The sequence below is a fragment of the Falco punctatus genome (genome assembly GCF_963210335.1).
Source record: "Falco punctatus genome assembly, chromosome: 18".
In the NCBI taxonomy this organism is placed as follows: domain Eukaryota; kingdom Metazoa; phylum Chordata; class Aves; order Falconiformes; family Falconidae; genus Falco; species Falco punctatus.
The window spans coordinates 3,178,019-3,196,365 of NC_137598.1; the positions used below are offsets into that span (position 1 = coordinate 3,178,019).

At 47.0% G+C, this 18,347-nt stretch overlaps 2 protein-coding genes across 11 annotated transcripts in view; one reads left to right on the plus strand and one right to left on the minus strand.

Annotated features, from left to right (window-relative positions):
• Positions 1 to 17: 17 nt before the first annotated feature.
• MSTO1 (misato mitochondrial distribution and morphology regulator 1) lies at positions 18 to 4,334 on the plus strand. Of its 2 annotated transcripts, none has more exons than XM_080369020.1 (13): positions 18 to 169; positions 425 to 539; positions 637 to 691; positions 769 to 944; positions 1,141 to 1,279; positions 1,387 to 1,504; positions 1,593 to 1,727; positions 1,828 to 1,980; positions 2,532 to 2,663; positions 2,815 to 2,999; positions 3,229 to 3,330; positions 3,426 to 3,544; positions 3,807 to 4,334. In XM_080369020.1, the coding sequence occupies exons 1-13, from the start codon at positions 95 to 97 to the stop codon at positions 4,043 to 4,045; spliced, it is 1,743 nt and encodes a 580-aa protein (XP_080225146.1). In that variant the 5' UTR covers positions 18 to 94; the 3' UTR covers positions 4,046 to 4,334. The 2 variants fall into 2 exon arrangements, with proteins under 2 accessions (XP_080225146.1, XP_080225147.1); XM_080369021.1 differs by having other exon boundaries at positions 3,232 to 3,330.
• The window catches only part of GON4L (gon-4 like), a gene marked incomplete at its 5' end in the record, with an annotated part of 31,967 nt that continues 17,655 nt past the window's right edge, over positions 4,036 to 18,347 (minus strand). For 6 of the 9 annotated variants that reach the window (XM_080368964.1, XM_080368967.1, XM_080368969.1 and 3 more), the window contains 16 exons: positions 4,036 to 4,902; positions 5,490 to 5,592; positions 6,060 to 6,846; positions 7,764 to 7,971; positions 8,466 to 8,579; positions 8,865 to 8,984; positions 9,294 to 9,437; positions 9,916 to 10,059; positions 10,602 to 10,799; positions 11,318 to 11,499; positions 12,506 to 12,749; positions 13,328 to 15,070; positions 16,061 to 16,177; positions 16,858 to 17,008; positions 17,195 to 17,339; positions 18,044 to 18,215. In XM_080368964.1, the coding sequence (XP_080225090.1) occupies positions 4,753 to 4,902; positions 5,490 to 5,592; positions 6,060 to 6,846; positions 7,764 to 7,971; positions 8,466 to 8,579; positions 8,865 to 8,984; positions 9,294 to 9,437; positions 9,916 to 10,059; positions 10,602 to 10,799; positions 11,318 to 11,499; positions 12,506 to 12,749; positions 13,328 to 15,070; positions 16,061 to 16,177; positions 16,858 to 17,008; positions 17,195 to 17,339; positions 18,044 to 18,215 (4,722 nt within the window). In that variant the 3' untranslated portion in view covers positions 4,036 to 4,752. Of the gene's footprint in view, positions 4,903 to 5,489; positions 5,593 to 6,059; positions 6,847 to 7,763; positions 7,972 to 8,465; positions 8,580 to 8,864; positions 8,985 to 9,293; positions 9,438 to 9,915; positions 10,060 to 10,601; positions 10,800 to 11,317; positions 11,500 to 12,505; positions 12,750 to 13,327; positions 15,071 to 16,060; positions 16,178 to 16,857; positions 17,009 to 17,194; positions 17,340 to 18,043; positions 18,216 to 18,347 lie in introns of those variants that run through there. The other 3 variants (XM_080368965.1, XM_080368966.1, XM_080368971.1) reach the window with 3 other exon arrangements.

Genomic DNA, 18,347 nt, shown 5'->3' on the forward strand with positions numbered 1-18,347 from the left:
TGTCGCTGTCTCTGTCGCTGTCGCGGGCGGGGGGCGGGGCGGGGCGGCCCCGTGACGTGCTTCCTGCGCGTGGCGGCGGCGGCGGCGCGGGGCGATGCCGGGGGAGGCGGTGACGCTGCAGCTGGGGCAGTACGCGGGCTGCGTGGGCGCCCACTGGTGGGGGCTGCAGGTGCGGGGGGGCGCGGGGGCGATCGGGACCAGGAGCGGGGGGTACGGGCGGGGACAGTGACGGGCGCCGGGGCGAGGAGTGGAGAGGGGCCCTGGGCGGGCTGGGAGGGTGGTCGGGGCCGGGGGGCGTGTGGGGGGCGGCGCAGCAGGCCTGGGGGGGGAAAGCACCGGGGCTGGGGGGGAGGGGGGGCGTCGGGGGCGGGAGAGGCCGGGGCATAGGCCTGACACCCCCCACCCCCCCCCCCCTCCCCCGCAGGCCGCCGCGCTGCGCAGCCCCGCTGATGGCGCCGAGCTCCGCGCCGCCGCGCTGCTGCGGGCCGGGGGCGGCCGGGAGGCGGCCACGCCGCGGCTGGTAGCGCTGGAGCTGAAAGGTACCGGGGGCGGGACCGGGACCGGGACCAGCACCGGGGGTGGGAGTGGCGGGGGCGGCCCCGGGACCGGCTCCGCCGTGACCCGCCCTTCTTGCAGGCGGCGTGGGCGCGCTGCGGCGCGGGGGCGCGGGCCCGGAGGCGCCGGTGGCCTGGTGAGTGCGGGCGGGGGCGCCGGGGGACGCGGGGGGGGCCGGGGGCTGCCGGCAGCTGCCGCCCGTTTGCCTTGCAGGGCTGGGCCGGTGGCCGCCTACTTGGATCGCGCCTCGGCCGGGGGCTCCGCGCCGCGGGACACCGGCAGCCACACGGCGAGGACGAAGCCCCTCGGCCCGGCGCCCCCCCGTGACCCTCTCCCAGTGACCCCGCAGGACGCCGGTGCCTCGGGCAGAGCCAGCGCCGCGGCCCCAGGTGCAGGGGCACCGGGTTCTGAGCCACGCTGGGACCAGGCAGGGCCGGACGAGGGGCACGGGGGGTGCGGGGCCGCAGGAGGGTGGGTCCCCGAGCGGCGAAGGGCTGAAGCCGCGGGCTGGGACCAGGAGCTGGGTTTGCTTTATTCGGGGGATGCGCGGAGCTGGAGACCTTCGCTCACCCCATCTCCTTCCAGGCATGGCTCTGGCCCCTGCGCCCCTCGTCGCCCCCGGGGAGGCTTCCTCGGGCGCCTGCGTGCAGCTCTGGTCTGATTACCTCAACGTGCACTTGCATCCCCGGAGCCTCTACGTCATCCGCCAGTACATGCACGATGGGTGCGTCCAGGAGCTTTGGTCATCGCTTCCAGAAGGATCTTGCCTTTGCCTTCAAGGAAAAATCAGGAGGGGACACAAGCTTTTCCCCCCTTTTTTTTTCCCCTTAGGGACTGCGGTTGCCTGGAAGCCTTTGGACAAGGTGAAAGTCTCCTGCAGGATCCCGGCTGCTTGGAGGAGCTGGAAGATCGGTTGCACTTTTATGTTGAAGAGTGTGATTACCTGCAGGTTTGACACGGCCCGAACAGCCGTTTCTCTCAGGAACCTTTCTGCTCAAGATCAATTGACTCTCTGATGCTGCCTTCATATTACACAGGGGTTTCAAGTCCTGTGTGACCTACACAATGGATTCTCTGGAGTCGGTGCCAAGGTGACAGAATTGCTCTGCGATGAATATTCAGGAAAAGGAATCCTGACCTGGGGCTTGACTCCCGTCATGAGTAACATGGGAGTAAGTAAACAACAGGGAAAACCAAGAACCGGTGCCGCTTTTGTGCCCAGTGCAGGTTCGACCCCTGCTTGGTTGTGTCTTTGACTCCTTTTCCCTCTAGGATGCTCAGAAGAATTTGTACAGACTGATGAACACAGCCCTGGGAATTGTCCGTCTCTCCAGCCACAGCTCGCTCTTCTGCCCCCTGTCACTCAGTGGGAGCCTTGGAATCAAGCCACAACCTCCCGTTGCATTTCCGTATATAAACTACAACGTATGTACCACATACAGTGGCTTGACCTGGAGCCACCAAATGCCTTGGCTGGCTTTCACCTTTTTCAGATGTACTGCTCCAAGTGTTTTCTGCAGCTGTGTGTTTTTAGCAAGTTTTTTTCATGAGGGTGTTCTGCTAAGCAGAGGTTTTCCTCCCTGCTTTTTTCACCGAGGCTCAACTGCCAACTTCTCATTCCCATGTTTTTTTCATACTTCTAAAAACACTAGCACGTTCCCTTTTTTGCAGCCTTTCCGTTGGTGCGCTGTCTTCACTTTCGGCACTGAAAAAAATGCTTTACCGCAGCGTTTGTCACGTGTGGAGTACGTAACTCCAGCCTTGTCTGAGCACTAAGAAGCTGCCAATAGGAAGACTGGCAACAGATCATTTGTTAGCAAACGGTTGACTTGCTTACCCCAAACCTGAAATAACCATTAAACACAACCTGCAGAAAACCCATAGTTTACAACGTGCGTCAGTTAAATATATAAAAATCTGTTAAGGAAGATGAATTTAACTTGTCCTGCAAGTCTTCCGTTTTTCTCACTCCACAGGCATCGCTGAACTACCACAGCAGCGCTATTTTGGCGGCAGCACTCGATACCCTCACTGCTCCTTACCGGCTCCATTCCTCTCAGGGCTCTATGATGCACCTTGCCGACACGCTGAACTTCTCTGGGAGAAAGGTAATGGCACAGAGAACCCTGATCCTTTCGGCTCTGCCTGAACTACTGCTCTGAGCAGGAGCTGGTGTTCTGCTCCACATCCACGCACACGTAACGGGATATGGGGAGCGTGCTCTGGATCGTGACGTGTCACCTCCTCTCCGACTCGTAGGTTGTAGCTGCGTGGGCTTCAGTTCCCTTTCCTGCCCGATGTGGTTACTCGCTCCCCGATACTTTATGTGCCTACCAGCAGGATGTGCCCTGGAAGCTTCTGTCTTCATGTAGGGAGCAAAAGGTCAGCCACTGTTTTGCTCAGTCTGTTGTGCTACGAGGAATCTGCAAAGAAAGTCCCACCAGGTAATCGGCGCTCGAGCTGCATGCTCCCCTTCAGAGCTCTGGCACTCCCAACAGCAGCGGTTTCTTACAAAAGTGAATCCTCATCCTTCTGTTGGGAGTGTCAGCGCAAGGGCCAGGGTGAAGTCTAGCGATACACGACCAGCTTTGCAGCAGAGCAGCTAAACCGCAGCTGACACTGACGTTTTCAGTCAAGTCCCCAGGATAAGCCATGAATTGCTTTTCTCTGCAGCAGCCGTCCAGGAGAGCCGCCCCCTTCACCGCTGCACGCCTGCGGGAGCACCGAGCAGATCCTGCAGCGTTACCTGCATGCAGCGTTCCCCGGGGCATTCAGGTTGGCAACGGGCTTTTTTACACACCAGGGAACGCGGCCTGGAGAATGAAGGCAGAGCGGCGTTCGCGTAACTCCATTTGCCTTCTCCCTTACAGCACAGCCCACGTGCTTGAGCAGCCGTGTCACACCCTACCTCCGTACCCCCAGTTTTTTTCTCCGCTTCTGACCAGACAAGGCTTCCTCCTGAACAAACCTCCTGGTTATTCCTCAGCAGGTAAGTACCCCTTAATCTTACTTTGCAAGAGGAAGCAATCACGTGGGGGCAGCAGGGGTCTAACAGAGGTGAAGGGAAGTATTTAAAAAAAAAAAAAAAAAAAGGCGCAAAAACAGCTGAACGTTTGTAGAGCAAAAATTATGAGTGTTAAGCAACTCTTAAGCTCTGCTGAGTTCAAGTAAAGCAACTGCTTGTAAAGTAGGATAGGGGAGGGCAGCAAAGTTTGATCAATTTATTTACAGAGAGATGTTTTTCCCTGCAGCTGTTGAGAGCATCCCTGTGCTCGCAGCCCTGCAGTCCTCGCCGGTTTTGCACACGCTGCTCTACAGCCTGTACAAGGATGTGCGGAAGCTGAACATGGGGCGATGGGCCAGTTTCTTCTCTGCTGGGGTGGAGCCAGATGACTTCCAGGAGGCCTTAGAGGAGCTAAGAACTCTATCCCAGTGCTATGAAACAGGGTTTGAAGCAGATGAATCTGAAGATGAAGCAGATTCAGACTAACATCTTTATTACTAAAGAGTGGAAGGAGGAGTATCGTTCAAGTCATTTCCAAAATAAAGGGATTGGCTTTAAAGGTGGCCCAACTGCTACTTTCTCTTAGTTTCATAAAAGCCCTGTTACAAAGGCTGGCTTAAATACTCCAGCTCCTTGCAGTTGTGTTGTAAAGGAAGAAAGCTGCTTTTTGGAGGTTGTTTTTGTATGTTTGGGGTTGTTTTTTAAAACTTTGCAAAGTGAATTTACTCTGCCTGTTAGAGTAAGACCACACAATAAATACAGAATTTGGATTGTAGGTGGGAAAGTCACAATCAACACAGGGGGAAAAACTTACAAAAAAACCATGTGTTTGTTCCACATGAAAACAGACATCTTATGATACAATATTTACATGTTCTTTTCAAAAGCTGGTGGCCCAGTCTTCACTACAGAGCAAGGTCAGTGTCCACAAGCATCAGTTCTGTCAAAGCTCCCCATGCAGGCCCTAGGGGACGTTACCACCCTAACACCATTCTTCATTCCTTTAGCTTGATGCAGATGAAGTGCAGCTTGTCAAAAGTGTAGCAGGAAAGTGAAGGGGAAAAAAACCCAACAGGTGCTATCTTAAGTACCTGGGCAAGCATTTTTCCTTTAGCCACAGCACCTGTCTAGCAGCAAACTGGCAAACAACTCTCCTTCTGATGCAGTCGGTAGCTTATCAAGCCAGAAAAACCTTAGTCATCAGGTTCTTCCTCAGAAAGCAGAAGATCTTTATCTGACAACTGGTCTGTGTTACTGGTACTAGTTGCATCCTCCTCATCTTCAGAGCTCCCATCACAGGATGTATGAAACAGCCTCATCAGTTCTCTGAACCTGTGGGATACCTGAAGAACAAGGGAAATCCAACATGAGTAGTGACCTAAAAGGTGGTAGGAAATAGAACTTGCCTAATTATGAAGTTCAAGGTGTTTTGTGCCTTTACATTTAAAAAAACCCACACAATCACATTTTGTGCGAGATTCAGTCATGAAGGGATAGAGAAAGAGAAGAGCACTGGGTGGTTTCTGTTTTCTTTGGAAGAACAGTTATACTCCCCTGACTTGCAGGGAGAAAAACTGGCAGTTTGGAAAGGTTCTTAGGCAGTGATGAAGAGACCAAACCCAGTGGATGCCTTGTACTGAAGCAGGCGGCTGAAGACCCAAGGAGCAGTCACTGAAGCTCCCCTGGTACCAAATGTAAGGCTGGAGTTACCAGTGGTAAATGTTGTACAAAGGACCACGGCAGTCACGATTTTGGGCTCCACCAGAACAGATCAGGGTTGGGTTTGGTTTTGCTTTTTATTTGCAATTGGGATTATTTTCCTCTGATGCAGCATCAAAGTGAAGTCTGGGAAATGAGCACGACAGCAAACCTCCACCCCCTCTGCCCGTTCACTGCAGCAGCTGCAAGCTTCTCCACATCAACCCCTCACCTCACTAGCAGTCTTGTTTCCCAGTTTCTGCGAGATGGCATGGAAGGTTTCCAGATGGGCTCCTTTCTCCTGACAGGTGGTGAGGATGACTCTGTCAGCCTCCCTGCAAAACGGTACAGTAGCTATGAAACTGCTGAAAACAAGTGTTGACGCACTTCAACCACCGCAAGCCCAAGAGGGCTTGTTCCTGGGTAAGGGTATCGATCACAGAGCAAGCCCTGCAGGCTGCTCCCTTGACTGCTACTACGTGCCAGCAGTCACGAGACACAGTTCTAAGCAGAGCTGCATTTAGCCTCTTTTTAAGCTTTCTGAAGGAGAGAAAAAAAATAATTCTTTCCCAGCCTGAAGTACTACAATAATTACAGTGCCACAGGCAGACAGAATTTCTCACAGGCCCGGGATGGCAGCTGTGTCAGGCTGTGGTTAGAGGAAACGAGGCAGGAACATTCAAAGAAAGGGCAGATCACATTAGGAAATGGAAATACAAAATGAAAATAAAAGGATCCTCTTTAATATGAAAGCTGAAGCCAAATACTGAATGCATGAAGGATGCAGTTCAGGCAGATGTACCTGGTCCAGAGGACAACCTTCTCCCCCGTCGAGCTGACCTTGCTGTTCTTAGCGCACACAGTTGCTTCTGTGATTCGCTGCTGTTGCTGTTCCTCTTCCTTCTGCCCCAGGGAGGCAGTAACCACTCCGTATTCCAGCTGCTCAGAATGCTGATGCACCTGGAAGCAGTTGTTTGCATTTGACTTTAACCTGTTCTCCAGAAAATTTCCAGTGCAGCCCATATCATCTGTTTCCAACATGCAGTTATCAGGGGACTGAGAGCTGCAGCTCTTACCCAGTGTCGGTTTTCTACCCGGTGTTATCCAACCCTGCTTTGCTTCAGGTTTTCCTTCCAGAGGCAAAGGTGGTCCCTCAAAGTCTTTCATACCTGATTTTGAAGCGTGACCAAAGGCAGGGAGCTTATCTGATGAATCAGAATGAAGCCCTTCAGTCTGACACAAACTCCTTCCAGAAGAGGAACTAGGTCCCGTTAAACCTTTCACTGCAGCAGAGCGAGAGGACAGCAGATCTCTGCTCGGCCCAGCAGAAACAGCTGCGTTTCCTGGCTGCTGCTGGCTTAGTCCCTCACCTCCCGCAGTGCAAGGGCAGTCTTTGGTTTCTTGAGGTAGTTTTAGAGTAGGTTTTTGTAGATGTGTCCACCTGGGGCCAGTGGCAGAAGAGTCACTGTCCTGTGCAGCATTCACAACAGCACTGACACCTGCTTCTTGAACCTGACTGTCAGGCAGTGCAGCTTTTTCAGATGAGGCATGTCTGCTGGAGACGATCCTTCCTTCCAGGTGAGATCCTGCTAAGAAATCCAAACAAGAAGCATTTGCTGTTAGCAAGAAAAACTTCTGGAGACTTCATTCATTTAATTTTTAGGGGATTTTTTTTTTAAAAATACGATTCTAGAGCATAATGCTGTAAATGAGAACAGTATTTAGGAGCAGCTTTGTAATTTTATCTGCAGTTTACCCATCCTGTACTTCGAAGACAGTACTCTGCAGTCAATTTTCTTCACCACTGTGGGTTTCTTCACCAGCTGCTCCGTGAAGAAGTGATGAACACATGAAAAAGCTTAAGCACATTGCCCAGAACAAAATTCTCAAGTGAAACAGATGTTGGTGCTCTCGGCACCCTATTTACAAAATCACTATAAACTAGATGTCAGGTTGCATCGCATTTAAACCGCTCCATTTAACCTGTGCGGCGCCTCCAACAGTAGCATTAACTGAGAGATTGTTACCGAAGGAAGAGATCTCTCAGGTTGTTTATCCGGTAATAATTATATTTCCTTTTGTCTGTACCAGACTGAAGGAAAAACAAGTAGCATGAAGGAGATCATTTAAAGGAAGATTTGAGAGATGGTGATTTTGAATTGTAGTGCTAAAATGAAAACTGGAATAAAAAAACCCAGTATCATGTACTGGTAGTACTGGGAATCAGACTAGTATGTTAGCAAGAGAAGCTTAAATGGACTGATCATCCTGAAAAGGGGAGAATATATCGCTAGTCAAGAAAGCTTTTTTTGAAGGGAATCCTCTGGATATATGTGTGTTTACAGCATCCAGAGTGGATGAACACAAGGGGGAAAATGAAAAAAATAGTATTAGAAGTTCTCATTATCTCAATGAGTTTGCATTGGGAAGTCCTATACCTATTTTCATTTGTGTGAACCAGTTTGGAGATGAACAACCTACCTGCCCGCACACGACTTTCACATACCTGAGGCCAGAGAGTCCACTTTCCTAGACATGGGTTTTGTTTTGCTCTGGAAATCCTCTCCCTCATTTCTGTTCTCCAGGCTTTCTTCTGCAGGTTCCTTAGACATTCCAGAATCCTTCCCTTCAGGCTGAGGACTTGATTCTTGCTGAACAAGGCTTGCAGTCAGCTCTGGAGAATCTTTATTTTTATAAAATTTGTTTTCACACACCTGCAAATCAATGTATAGGCATATAGTTACAGGTGTGGTGTACCAGCCCAAACCTAACATCTCGGCCTTTGCTTCCCAAGCGTTCCTTGGCCCTAACAAAGGCTTCAGTTTGGCAATATGTTTGCATTTAAGAAAGCTGAAATCTTTTATATTATTATGAACAGGCACAGTTCTTTTCACATAGTGGCCACGCAAGCATCTTCCACTTAAAAAAAGCCTAGTCTTAAACTCAAAAGAACATAAAACACACTATTATTTAGCACAGCAAGGAGGGGCAGCAGGAAGTGAGCACGAGATAGAGAGGGGAAGGCCAGGTAGTGTGGTCAGGGCTCCAAAGAGGGAGACACCACTGGTCACCTTTTGATTTAACTTGCTTCCTCAGCACATTATTTCAGAGACATGAGACCCAAGGCTGGGCAGATCATCACAACGTGGGGACCCTCAGCGGGACTCCTTTCCACTCACCACTCCAGTGACTTGGCCTATCAACTAACCTTACTACTACAATGGCTGCAGGTCCTCCTTTTGCTTTTCTTTAGCTTGAGATCGCTACTCCCTTCATGGCAGGAACATGAACATTCCTTCATCCCATCTACCCACTCGACCTCCTGGAAACAGACATACTGCAGCTGACAAACGTGCATGTACACAAAGACAACAGTCAGGGGAATGTTTACCCCAGAGGGAGCCAGGAAGGGCTGAGTGGCGCTCTGCGTACACCCGGAGAAGTAAAGCAATTATGCTGCTGGCAAGCAAAGCACAATGGAAACATTTCAATCCCCTTTCTTCAAATCCTTCTGTTGTCATGCCTCTTGATAAGACACATTTACCCTCACGGGCATGCATCTGCTCAGAGTCCAGACACGTGGACTAATGAGATACCTCAGGCCCACCTTGTCATTGTTCTGGCCTCCGATCTCCTTCCGCTTCTTATTTTTCGAGGCTGCATGCATCTTGGGGGGTTCATCCTCCTCTTCTACATCTGGCAAAGACACCTCTTCAAACCCATCGAACTACAAAAAAAGGAAACACACAAAACCTGCTCTATCATGACAGCTCTTCAGCAGACCAGACTTTGTTTTCCCCATGAATTTCTGAATACTGAGCATAGCGCCAGGACAAGTTCAATTATGTTAGAAGAGACATAAATGCTGTAAAAAAAAAAATGAATCTGAAAACTCTGCTTCAGTCCACCAACAGTTATCTAACTCTGCTGCTTCCCTCTCTCTGGAAATGCAGCCTCAATCAGAGTTCCTCAAGTTCCAACATGTCTAGTATTTCTGCTTTTATCTTTCCTGGTCTTGGGGAAAAGATTGCTCCACCTCATACTCCTTCTCTTCTGTCCAGTTGATCTCCTCAAAGTCTCCCATGCGACTGGCTGAGGGACGCAAGTGATCAAAGAAAATGGAGAACTCGTCCTGCAAGTGGTCGTGTCCTTTCAACAGCTGCCACATTTGGGTCTTCAGCTGAAAGAGAGAAATCCAGAGAAAATGAGTGTTTCATTCCATGTTGTCACATTCTTCTCAGAAGGATTTCTGAAAGCAAGTGGAACATCAAGGCTTATCAAACCTCCAATATGGAAGTTCATGCTTGCATTGGTACTATTTCATGAGTATTTTGAGATCATTCCACATCCAGCTATCAAATTACCACGGAAATATCCCTCCAAAGTTCTAGGCAGGCTCTGTGAGAGGCACTAAGGTAAAATTTCACCTGCAAGACGGTAAAAGCAAGGTGGAGGTAGGAGAGAGGAGGCACACAGGTCAGTTAAATGTAAAGCCTCTTGAAGAGGCAGCTTCGATTTTCTACCATGCCCCACAGAGGGAGATAGCACACCTGATAAACTCCTGGGTCTCAGAGCAGCCCGTGGGAACAGTGAAGCAGGCCAGCTAATTGCATTCCCAGGGTTTTTGCGGGAAAGGAGATACCTGAATGCCCAATTACCTCTGCAATCTCCTGGGGGAGGCAGTCTGCACAGCTCTGCAAAACTTTGATGATCTTTTGATGGTGGGCAGGATTTTCAGCAAAACAAATCTCCAGCTGCCTGAGGAACTTCCGGCTTTTTTCAAATGCTTGCTGCTCTTCAAACTGACCAAAAGAAAAAGATTCACCCCTCACATTCAAGAACATATTATTTCCAAGCATCTCTAGCTGGCTTCAGCAAACTATAAAATGCCTGTCTTGCTTTTTGTTTTCCATTTGTATTGATGCCTGCTGCAAAACTGGGAAGAGGCTGACGAAGAGAAATAAGACTTTGTACAATCAATACTTAAGTGAGCTATAGAGTTTTGCTTGAACCACTTGCACATAAGGTAAGAGAATCCAGAAAGAAAGTAACAGGTGAAAACCTCTGTCTTACAAAGTGGAAGGCTGATCTGAGAGAGACTTGCAGTATCTGCACACCGTCTCTACAGTCAGGTTCTATGACCTAACTGGGAAAGGCCAGTTCTCCACAGTAATACTTAGTACGAGACTTAAAACAAACACTTTTCAATTCTGATTAATAAAACAGCAAGGTAAGCAAATGATTTACCAGCTGTTTACCTTCCTTGCCCTAGAAAGAATTCCTTATTCTTTCACTCCCACACAAGGCTGCTTAAAATTTGCTCTCCTTCTCTAATTCTACCTACCAATCCACACTCCAAAGCTTGTTCTGGTAAGAGAAAGGCAGCAAAATCTGTGAGCAACTGTGGCCAGTCATGCAATAGTTTCTGTAAAGTGGAATAGAGATCCACAGCTGTTCGCTTGTCCGTGCTGATCTCAAACTCATAGATAACACGAAGAAAGTCTTCATACTTCCCAGGAACATGTTGCAAGGCTTCACGCACCTGGAAAGAGCAAGACACTTTCACACGACTACATAACATCCAGGAAGAAAGCAAGTTAATTTAGTAATCTTTGATCTCTTGCTACTCAGAATTTACACAGTGCTTCCAGTTTTGTTGAGCCAACCAAGTCTCTTCCTTTAAGATATATCTGAACTGCTCACAAGAGAGAGGGGAACAAAATCCAAGACTGAAATTCTGAAATTAGGAGGCCAGTGCTGTGGACTGACTGCAGCCAGCAGCTAAGCGCCCCCACGGCCACACATTCCCTGCCTCCCCAGAAGAGGACAGGGGAGGGAAGAGGAAAAGCAAAAGCAAGAAAACTCATAGGTCAAGATAAAGACAGCTTAGCAAGTCAAGAACCGCCATTTGGGGTGCTAGGAAGAATGATAACTCCATCCTGACCAGATCCAGCACACCCAGTTAGAACTGGCAGTTATGCGGCTCAGGCATGAACAGAGTTAAGAGGACTCAAAGTATCCGATGTTCCTGCTTCTGGGTTACATGCCAATCTGGCTTACCCTGGTTAGATAGGCTTGTGCAAATGCCAGATCTTTCTGTTCCCGCAGGGGATCTCTCTCCAGGATGTCTTCATCATACAAGAGGAGCAGTTTAGATGTATCTTTGCTAGCACGAGCCCGTCCCCTCTTATTCCTGGTTCTGTGGGAGCTCCTGCTCTTCCCAGGGGCTTTCATGTTTTCTCCTGTGAAGAAACACAAAGCAAGTTGTACAGGTGCTTTTCATACATTCCCTGGCCTGGCAGACAACTACTCTTCTAGACCGATATTGCAACAGAAAAGCAAGTTTTCAGAGTTAGTGATGAGTTAGCTGCTTACGCTCTCCTGTAATAATAATAATAATAAAAAAAAAAAGCGTGTGAGCAATCTGCTTCTCGCGAGTCAGGCTGGCTAACGTATTTTAAATTGGCTGTTTATAGCATCTGATGGGAAAAAACTCTGGATACAGCAACAAACCCATTCTGTTTCTCAGCTAACAATCTACTAAGAACTAATAGATACATCTACTGCATACCAGGGGCAAAGAAATCGCGGTGGGTGAACAGAGATACAGTATAAGCATGAGAGCTGGCTGTTAACACTTGCAAATTATTCTTTTAGCTTATTATTTACACAAAGAGAGTTAACATCATAGATAAGTAACTGGTGTCATGTAATATGGAATGTAATAGTGTACCAAGAGTTGCTACATCAAGATTTTTATGTCTTTAGATTAGGAATCTGTTGGTCTAACAGGCTGAGGTCCACCTCCTCAAGGTGCACTGCTCAAGTTCATCTACTTGCTAGATCCTGTTAAGGTATTATTTCGTTTCATTTATTTTTCCCCCGACATGACCTTGTAACACAAAATTCAATTTGGCAAAGATTTGACTATTTAATATTGTTCTTATATAGGTGTTGAGTATTAACTGACACAAACCACAAATGTTAGACCAGCACATTTTCGAAGCATAAATGCATTACGATGGACTAAAGACACTCTCTTCACATGCACAAGGGCCTCTGGTAAGAACTGTTTTTACAGAATTGTGACCGTGTTGCAAAATTCGACTTCCAGATGGACAGCTTAGTGATGCTCAGATACGCTAAGTGAAATTAAACCCAGATAGTTTTCCCCATTGTTCTGCTTCTAACGCAGAGAGCTGCTCTATTTCCCCTTGCCTTGTATCGAAAGAAACGCACAGAACTTACCTGCTGGGATTCTGTGGGCTTCCACCTGCGGGGCCGTCTTTGTCAACGTGAAGGCAGATTTAGGTTCCTCTGATATATCTCCACATATTTCATCATCTTTCTGTGAACTCTCTATTCCTTCCCCTTCCTCCTCCTCCTCTTCCTCAGGCTCAGAGTTGTCTTCCTGGGAATTCTCTTCTTCAGAATCTCCTTCTTGGCTTAAACGTCTCTCTGTTGCAAGCCAAGTAAGTTTTTCCATTGTCTCCTTAGAAAGCAACAACAAAAAAAGTCACATTGTTTTCATCTAGTGTTTGTTTTCATGTCATTCAGTAACTAGCTCGCTCCATTGTAATTCTAACCGCCAATTTCACAGACTGACATCTGACCAACTAGAGGATTCCACTGAAGGGACAGAATTCAGTAATAACCAGAACAGCCTATTTTTGTATCACACACGAAATTAAATTTCAGAATCTGCCACTTACAAAAGCCTTAAGTTAGATGGAACTCCTTAATGATCATCAGGCTTAGAGCAACTGTGACCTGGAAAATAATTTTCCCTTTAAGTACTTATTATAGGACAGCCTCCGTTGAGGAAGTCCTTACAACTGAGCAGAATTTAGAACTGTGTATTTGCATGATATTTCCTTAGCTTGGCCTTAAAAAATCTTCCCAGAAAAAACGGTGTCCAATTTCTCTGCAAAACAGCACAATACTGTGCTACTGTATAGTTAACAGTCCAGCTTTTCAACTGGATCCAAAATGCGATTTGCCCTGACTCCACTAGGGTGTTTCAAGACATTTGGCATTAGCAAGATTTTTTAAAGTTTTGTTTGCTTTTACCTGAAGTTCTGGCACTGAAAGAATAGATTCTTCTGAGGCTGATGACATTTCTTCATCCTCATCTTGTGTAAAATCATCAAAATCATCTTCTTCCTCTTCTTCTTGTCCTTCTCTTTCTCCTGCAGCTTCAGGGCCAGCTGGTGTCCCAACAGACTGGCCATCAATACTGGACGAATCCTCTGGTCTTCCTAGCGGACTACTAAATTCAGCCTCAACATCTGCTGCGTAAGAAAGATTCTTTGGAGACTCACTGCTTACTTGTGGTCCAGCAACAACACCTGCATCCATCTGCTGTTCACCATGGGGAGTCGACTGCAAAGCCCGTCGTTCTTCTTCTCCCTTCTCCTCACACAAAGCGTGCTGCTCCTTCTTAATTTCTTTCAGGTCATCTGAACATGAACATTCAGCCTCCATGTTCAGCTCCTGACCAAGATCCAGCATGAATTCCTCCTTCACTTCAGCACATAAGAGATCCCTCTTCTGTACTGGATTCACTTCCTTGGTAGCATCATTGGACTCTTCGGGCTCAATTTTCACCGTTTCATCTGGATCTTCTAAATGAGGCAAAAGGTCCACAGACAAGGGCTCCGAGACATTCTCGTCTCCTTCCACCACTGTCCAGCTACAGCAGTCGCTCTTATTTACCTCTTCCTGACTGCTGTTATTTGAAGTGGAAGGATTTGTACCACACTCCTCCTTGGGGGAGACAGTGGAGCATGAAACGTACAGCTCCGGGGGCTCTGCCTTGGGCTCCACCGTGGGATAGGTACTTTTGTTCTTTCCAGCCAGGCAGGAAGGAACCAGATTCAGCTGTTCTTCGTTTTCACCAACAGATGATGCAGAAAGACCAACAGGGTTAGGAGAGACTATCAACGAAGGGATTGAAGAAGTCACTAGAGGCTGATTTAATGGACATGGGAAAGTGGATGGATTTACCAATAAGGTTGTAACTGGAATAGCCTGAGTGCCTCTACCAACTGTTGTATTTATGGGCTGAATCATATTGCAACCGTTGCCTATATTAACCACTTTCACGGTGGTAGCGGGTACAGTAAGGATCACAGGAGATGGCTGAATCAAAGCCGAAGCCTTTATCAGTGGGGCAGATTTTGTCCCTTTTTTCTTTTGGTATCCCTTACGAACACAAGGTTTGCGTATTTTTGCTCCGGCCAAAGCTGGCAACATCACTTTTGGCTGAAAAGTTACTGGATTTGAGGACACTAGAGCTGGTGGTACCGCAGCTGAGAAAGCTTGTCTGGAGTCTGAATGTGAAGTGGAGAGCACATTCTGGAATTCCAAGCCATCCCCGCTTCCTACCACTGCTGGAACATTTAAAGGCTGCACTCCCGGCACAGTCTGCATAACTGTAGCCGGCTGGATCAGCCGAGGAATCTGAACCATAACTTTGCTGGGAGGAGCTTCTGACTGGGACAACTTCACAGTTTTCTGGATGTTAATAGCGTTGGAACTGGGCTGCAGGCAAGGACTCGGTCGAATGAGAACAGGCTTCAGAGCTGAAGACCTCTGCCTCCTCCATGCTCTCCTAGAGAATCGATTGGCAAGAGGCTTTAGGGTCAGTACTAGTCCCTTTGGCATGAGTAGAGGGTATTTTTCATCACGTTCTGTGTCTGCAGTGTCCTTTCCTGTCCCCAAAAAGACAGATTCTGCATCAGGTGAACCTGGCATCTCCCTGGCATCTTCCGCTAATTGCTTCAGTTCCCTCTGAATGGAGGGCAAGCTTGCCTACAGGGAACAAGAGTTTATTAGTCCAGTCCATAGGCTATTTCTCTATTACAGCCTCCAAACAGCACCACAGAAGGTGACACGCACCATCTTGCTTCTAAAAGTGAAGTATTTACTTTCTACTGCTGTATATTAATTTATATTTGCTGTAATATTACTTCATATTCATGAGTTTACTCCAAAGCCTTCAAAAGAATCTGAGAGCCGGAAAGACACAACAGAACTGAATTGCTTTGTAAAGGTTCCCTTAATAAAGACAAGATTTCGTGGGAAGGAAGCTTCACTGTAACAGTGAAATACAACGGGCAATTAGAGAACTGGATTTCATGGCATCTGGCTCCAATTCTTTCCTCAGATACAGTCCTAGACTGACTCGCAGGCATGGTCACTATACCTCCAACTTAAAACCCCCCACCCCAAACCCCCAGATTCCTTCTCTTCTCTTAGAGGGTGAGGTTTTTAAGGGGGAAGAACACACCCTCTTCTCATGGCTGTAATACAGTGACTGACTGGTAAAGATGGCAACACTGCTAACCGTAAGGCAAGGGTCAGACTACGTTGATTAACAAATTCACAAAGCCAAATAAAACCAACACATCAAACCAGAAACGTTAGAAATACACCCATGTAGCAAAACGAGGATGTGAGACCAAATGCTGGATGTCCCTGGTAAGTTCAATCACGTACTGCAGCTGGGCAGACAAGCACCAAGAGCAGTGTGTAATGCTTGTAATGCTTGCACTTGCCAAGTGCTGCTGGCTTTGCTATGTTTACTAGCTAGACTTGGGGTAACACAGGCTCCCATGCAATATGATCAGACTACCTTTTGACATCAGAGCTGCAGGCTTATCAAACAACTCACTGTGGACCTAGAGGCTGCAAAGAAAAAGAAAGAAACCAAAACCCAAACAAAGAAACCTGAAAGAAAACCAACCAACAAAAAAACCAGCAACCACCACCCTGTGCTGGATGAGTAATAGCAGAAAGTACCTTTAGCCAAAAAGGCAGGCGATGTTCTTCTCTCTCCACAGGTGGCTTCCACTCATTAGGTTGGATTTCCTCACAGCACTTGAACAGAATGGGCAGCTGTTTTGTCTTTTTGTAGTACTATGTGGAGAGAACACAAGACAAGATGACTGTGGTCAGATCACCTGTCCAGTAACTGCTGGGATGCAGGATAAGGAATGTGCTCTGTAAGTGTGTTCGTGTCAATAAAGCAACTCTCATCACTACTATTTTAGTAAGGTACTACCCACAGAAACATTAAAAAAAAAAAAAAGGCTGAACAAGAGCTCACTGCCATCTTGGTTTCTCTCAAAAGCAAGCACGAAGTTATAGCAGATGTGCAGGCGTACTTGCTTTAAGTGTTTCTGGTTCTTACTCTTTCTTCAGCAGTGGCCATTAGCTTATGTGATGGGGTATTTGGCCAGCTGGACCTTCACCCTGACTGCAGACAGCACTTTTGTTTAAGCTTCGCTACTTGAAGTTTATTTGTATGAGTTTGTCAGGATTACTGAAGCCACAGTTGTACTAGGACTGCCTGCAAGTGCTGGGCTCTAAAGAGTCAAAATAGTAACATAAGTACTCGCAAAGTACAGAGGACAAGGTCTTTTTGAAGAAATTCTCATTGCTAAGAAAAGGATGACAGACATTTTCTTTTAAGAAAGTGTCAGCACACACACAAAAAGGTCCTTGGAACAAACAGCACATCTCCTCTTGTGCAACAAACGCCAACCAGACACACAAATATGAAGAACACCAAACCATAATCTGAACGCGTCACTTACTCTGATGATATTATCAGGGGCTCGATTCATATTGAGATTCTTGATTCGCACTGTAAGCTGGTGGGCAGTTTTTGTTGGCAAGAGATACTTGCTGATCAAAGGCTTTGGAAACTCTGTCCCTTCAAAATGTTTCAGACCTAAAGCTAATAAACTGAAGAATGAAGAAACAAGGAGATGGGGGGGGGAAAGACAGTAAGTCCTTTAGACAGTACAGCAGATTGCTATTTGGATGTGCTGTTGCACAATACACAGACATCCCAGAATCTGCGTCCTAGAAATTCTCCTTAACAAAGGAGTCTTGTTTATATGCATTTTATTCAATAATTCTAACACCTACTTGTCCTCTGCCTTGGTGAAGATAATCTTGTCCCGGGGAGGGTTTGCTTTCAAGGCACATATTGGCAGTAACTCTGGATACATAAAGACTCTCCTTGTTGCCAAAATCCATGCTACTTGCTTTGGCAAACATGGAAATTCATTGGCTGTGAAAAGAATTAACAGATATGAAAATGAACAAACAATGTTTTTTCACAACTGACTTCTCAAAAGCACTGTTTCTTTTACTCTCTTCACTGCATCAAGAGAGAGATTTTCTCCCTGGTTTTTAGAATTTGCGTATTTCCTGTGTTTTGCCCATTAAGTTTATATCAGCAAAAGGTACAATTACGTGCCCCTTCCATCTTTTCTTTTGCTCTGTATGGAAAAGCACCTGTAAAAAGCTCTGTTTATTTCAAGGTTCTGCCATCCTCTAGGTAGCAGAAAAATCACAAACCAAACTATTTGGAAGACACAGGTTGGAGCTTTTTTTTTTCACTAGCATACTCCAACGGAAGGAAAATTTCCTTGATGTGTGTTAACCAACACATCTGGCACAATTATTTCCAGTTTCATAGTTTCTTGATGGACTTCTGCAGCTCAAAACATCATCTGCAGAACAATAAATGGCAGGATTATGATGCCAAAAGTCAACAGCTGATGTAACATGCTTCACTGTCTTGCAAGTTGAAGAAGCAAAAAGGGAGTCAATAAAGTGGATGGGTTTATCTAAAAATGTCACAAAATTAACAAAAAAATAAAAGTATCGTTCTGAACAGCAGTCTGAACCATATTTCATCTGGAGGGTGCAGAGCATGAAATAATTCTTGCTGCAAATGCTTCCTTGCCTCTTGTCCCTTCAAATACATACCACTCTTCTTCACAGCTTTGCGAGGGCTCCAGTCAACTTGGACTTGAGCATGAAAATCTTCAATGAGCTGCAGCGCTCCCTTCAAGTTACATGGCTGGAACATTGTCTGAAACTTAGGATTGAACGACAGACGAAGGAGTGTAGAGCTTCGAGCAAAGTTACCAAGCTCACTCTGCAAAGTTGAACACAGAAAAAAGATAAAAGAACGTGCCTTCAAATGGAAGGTAAAGAACAAATACATGCAACGCGATAACGCAAAAAATAAAAGCTGGTGAAGTGACAGCCATAAAAAAAAAAGTAGAGT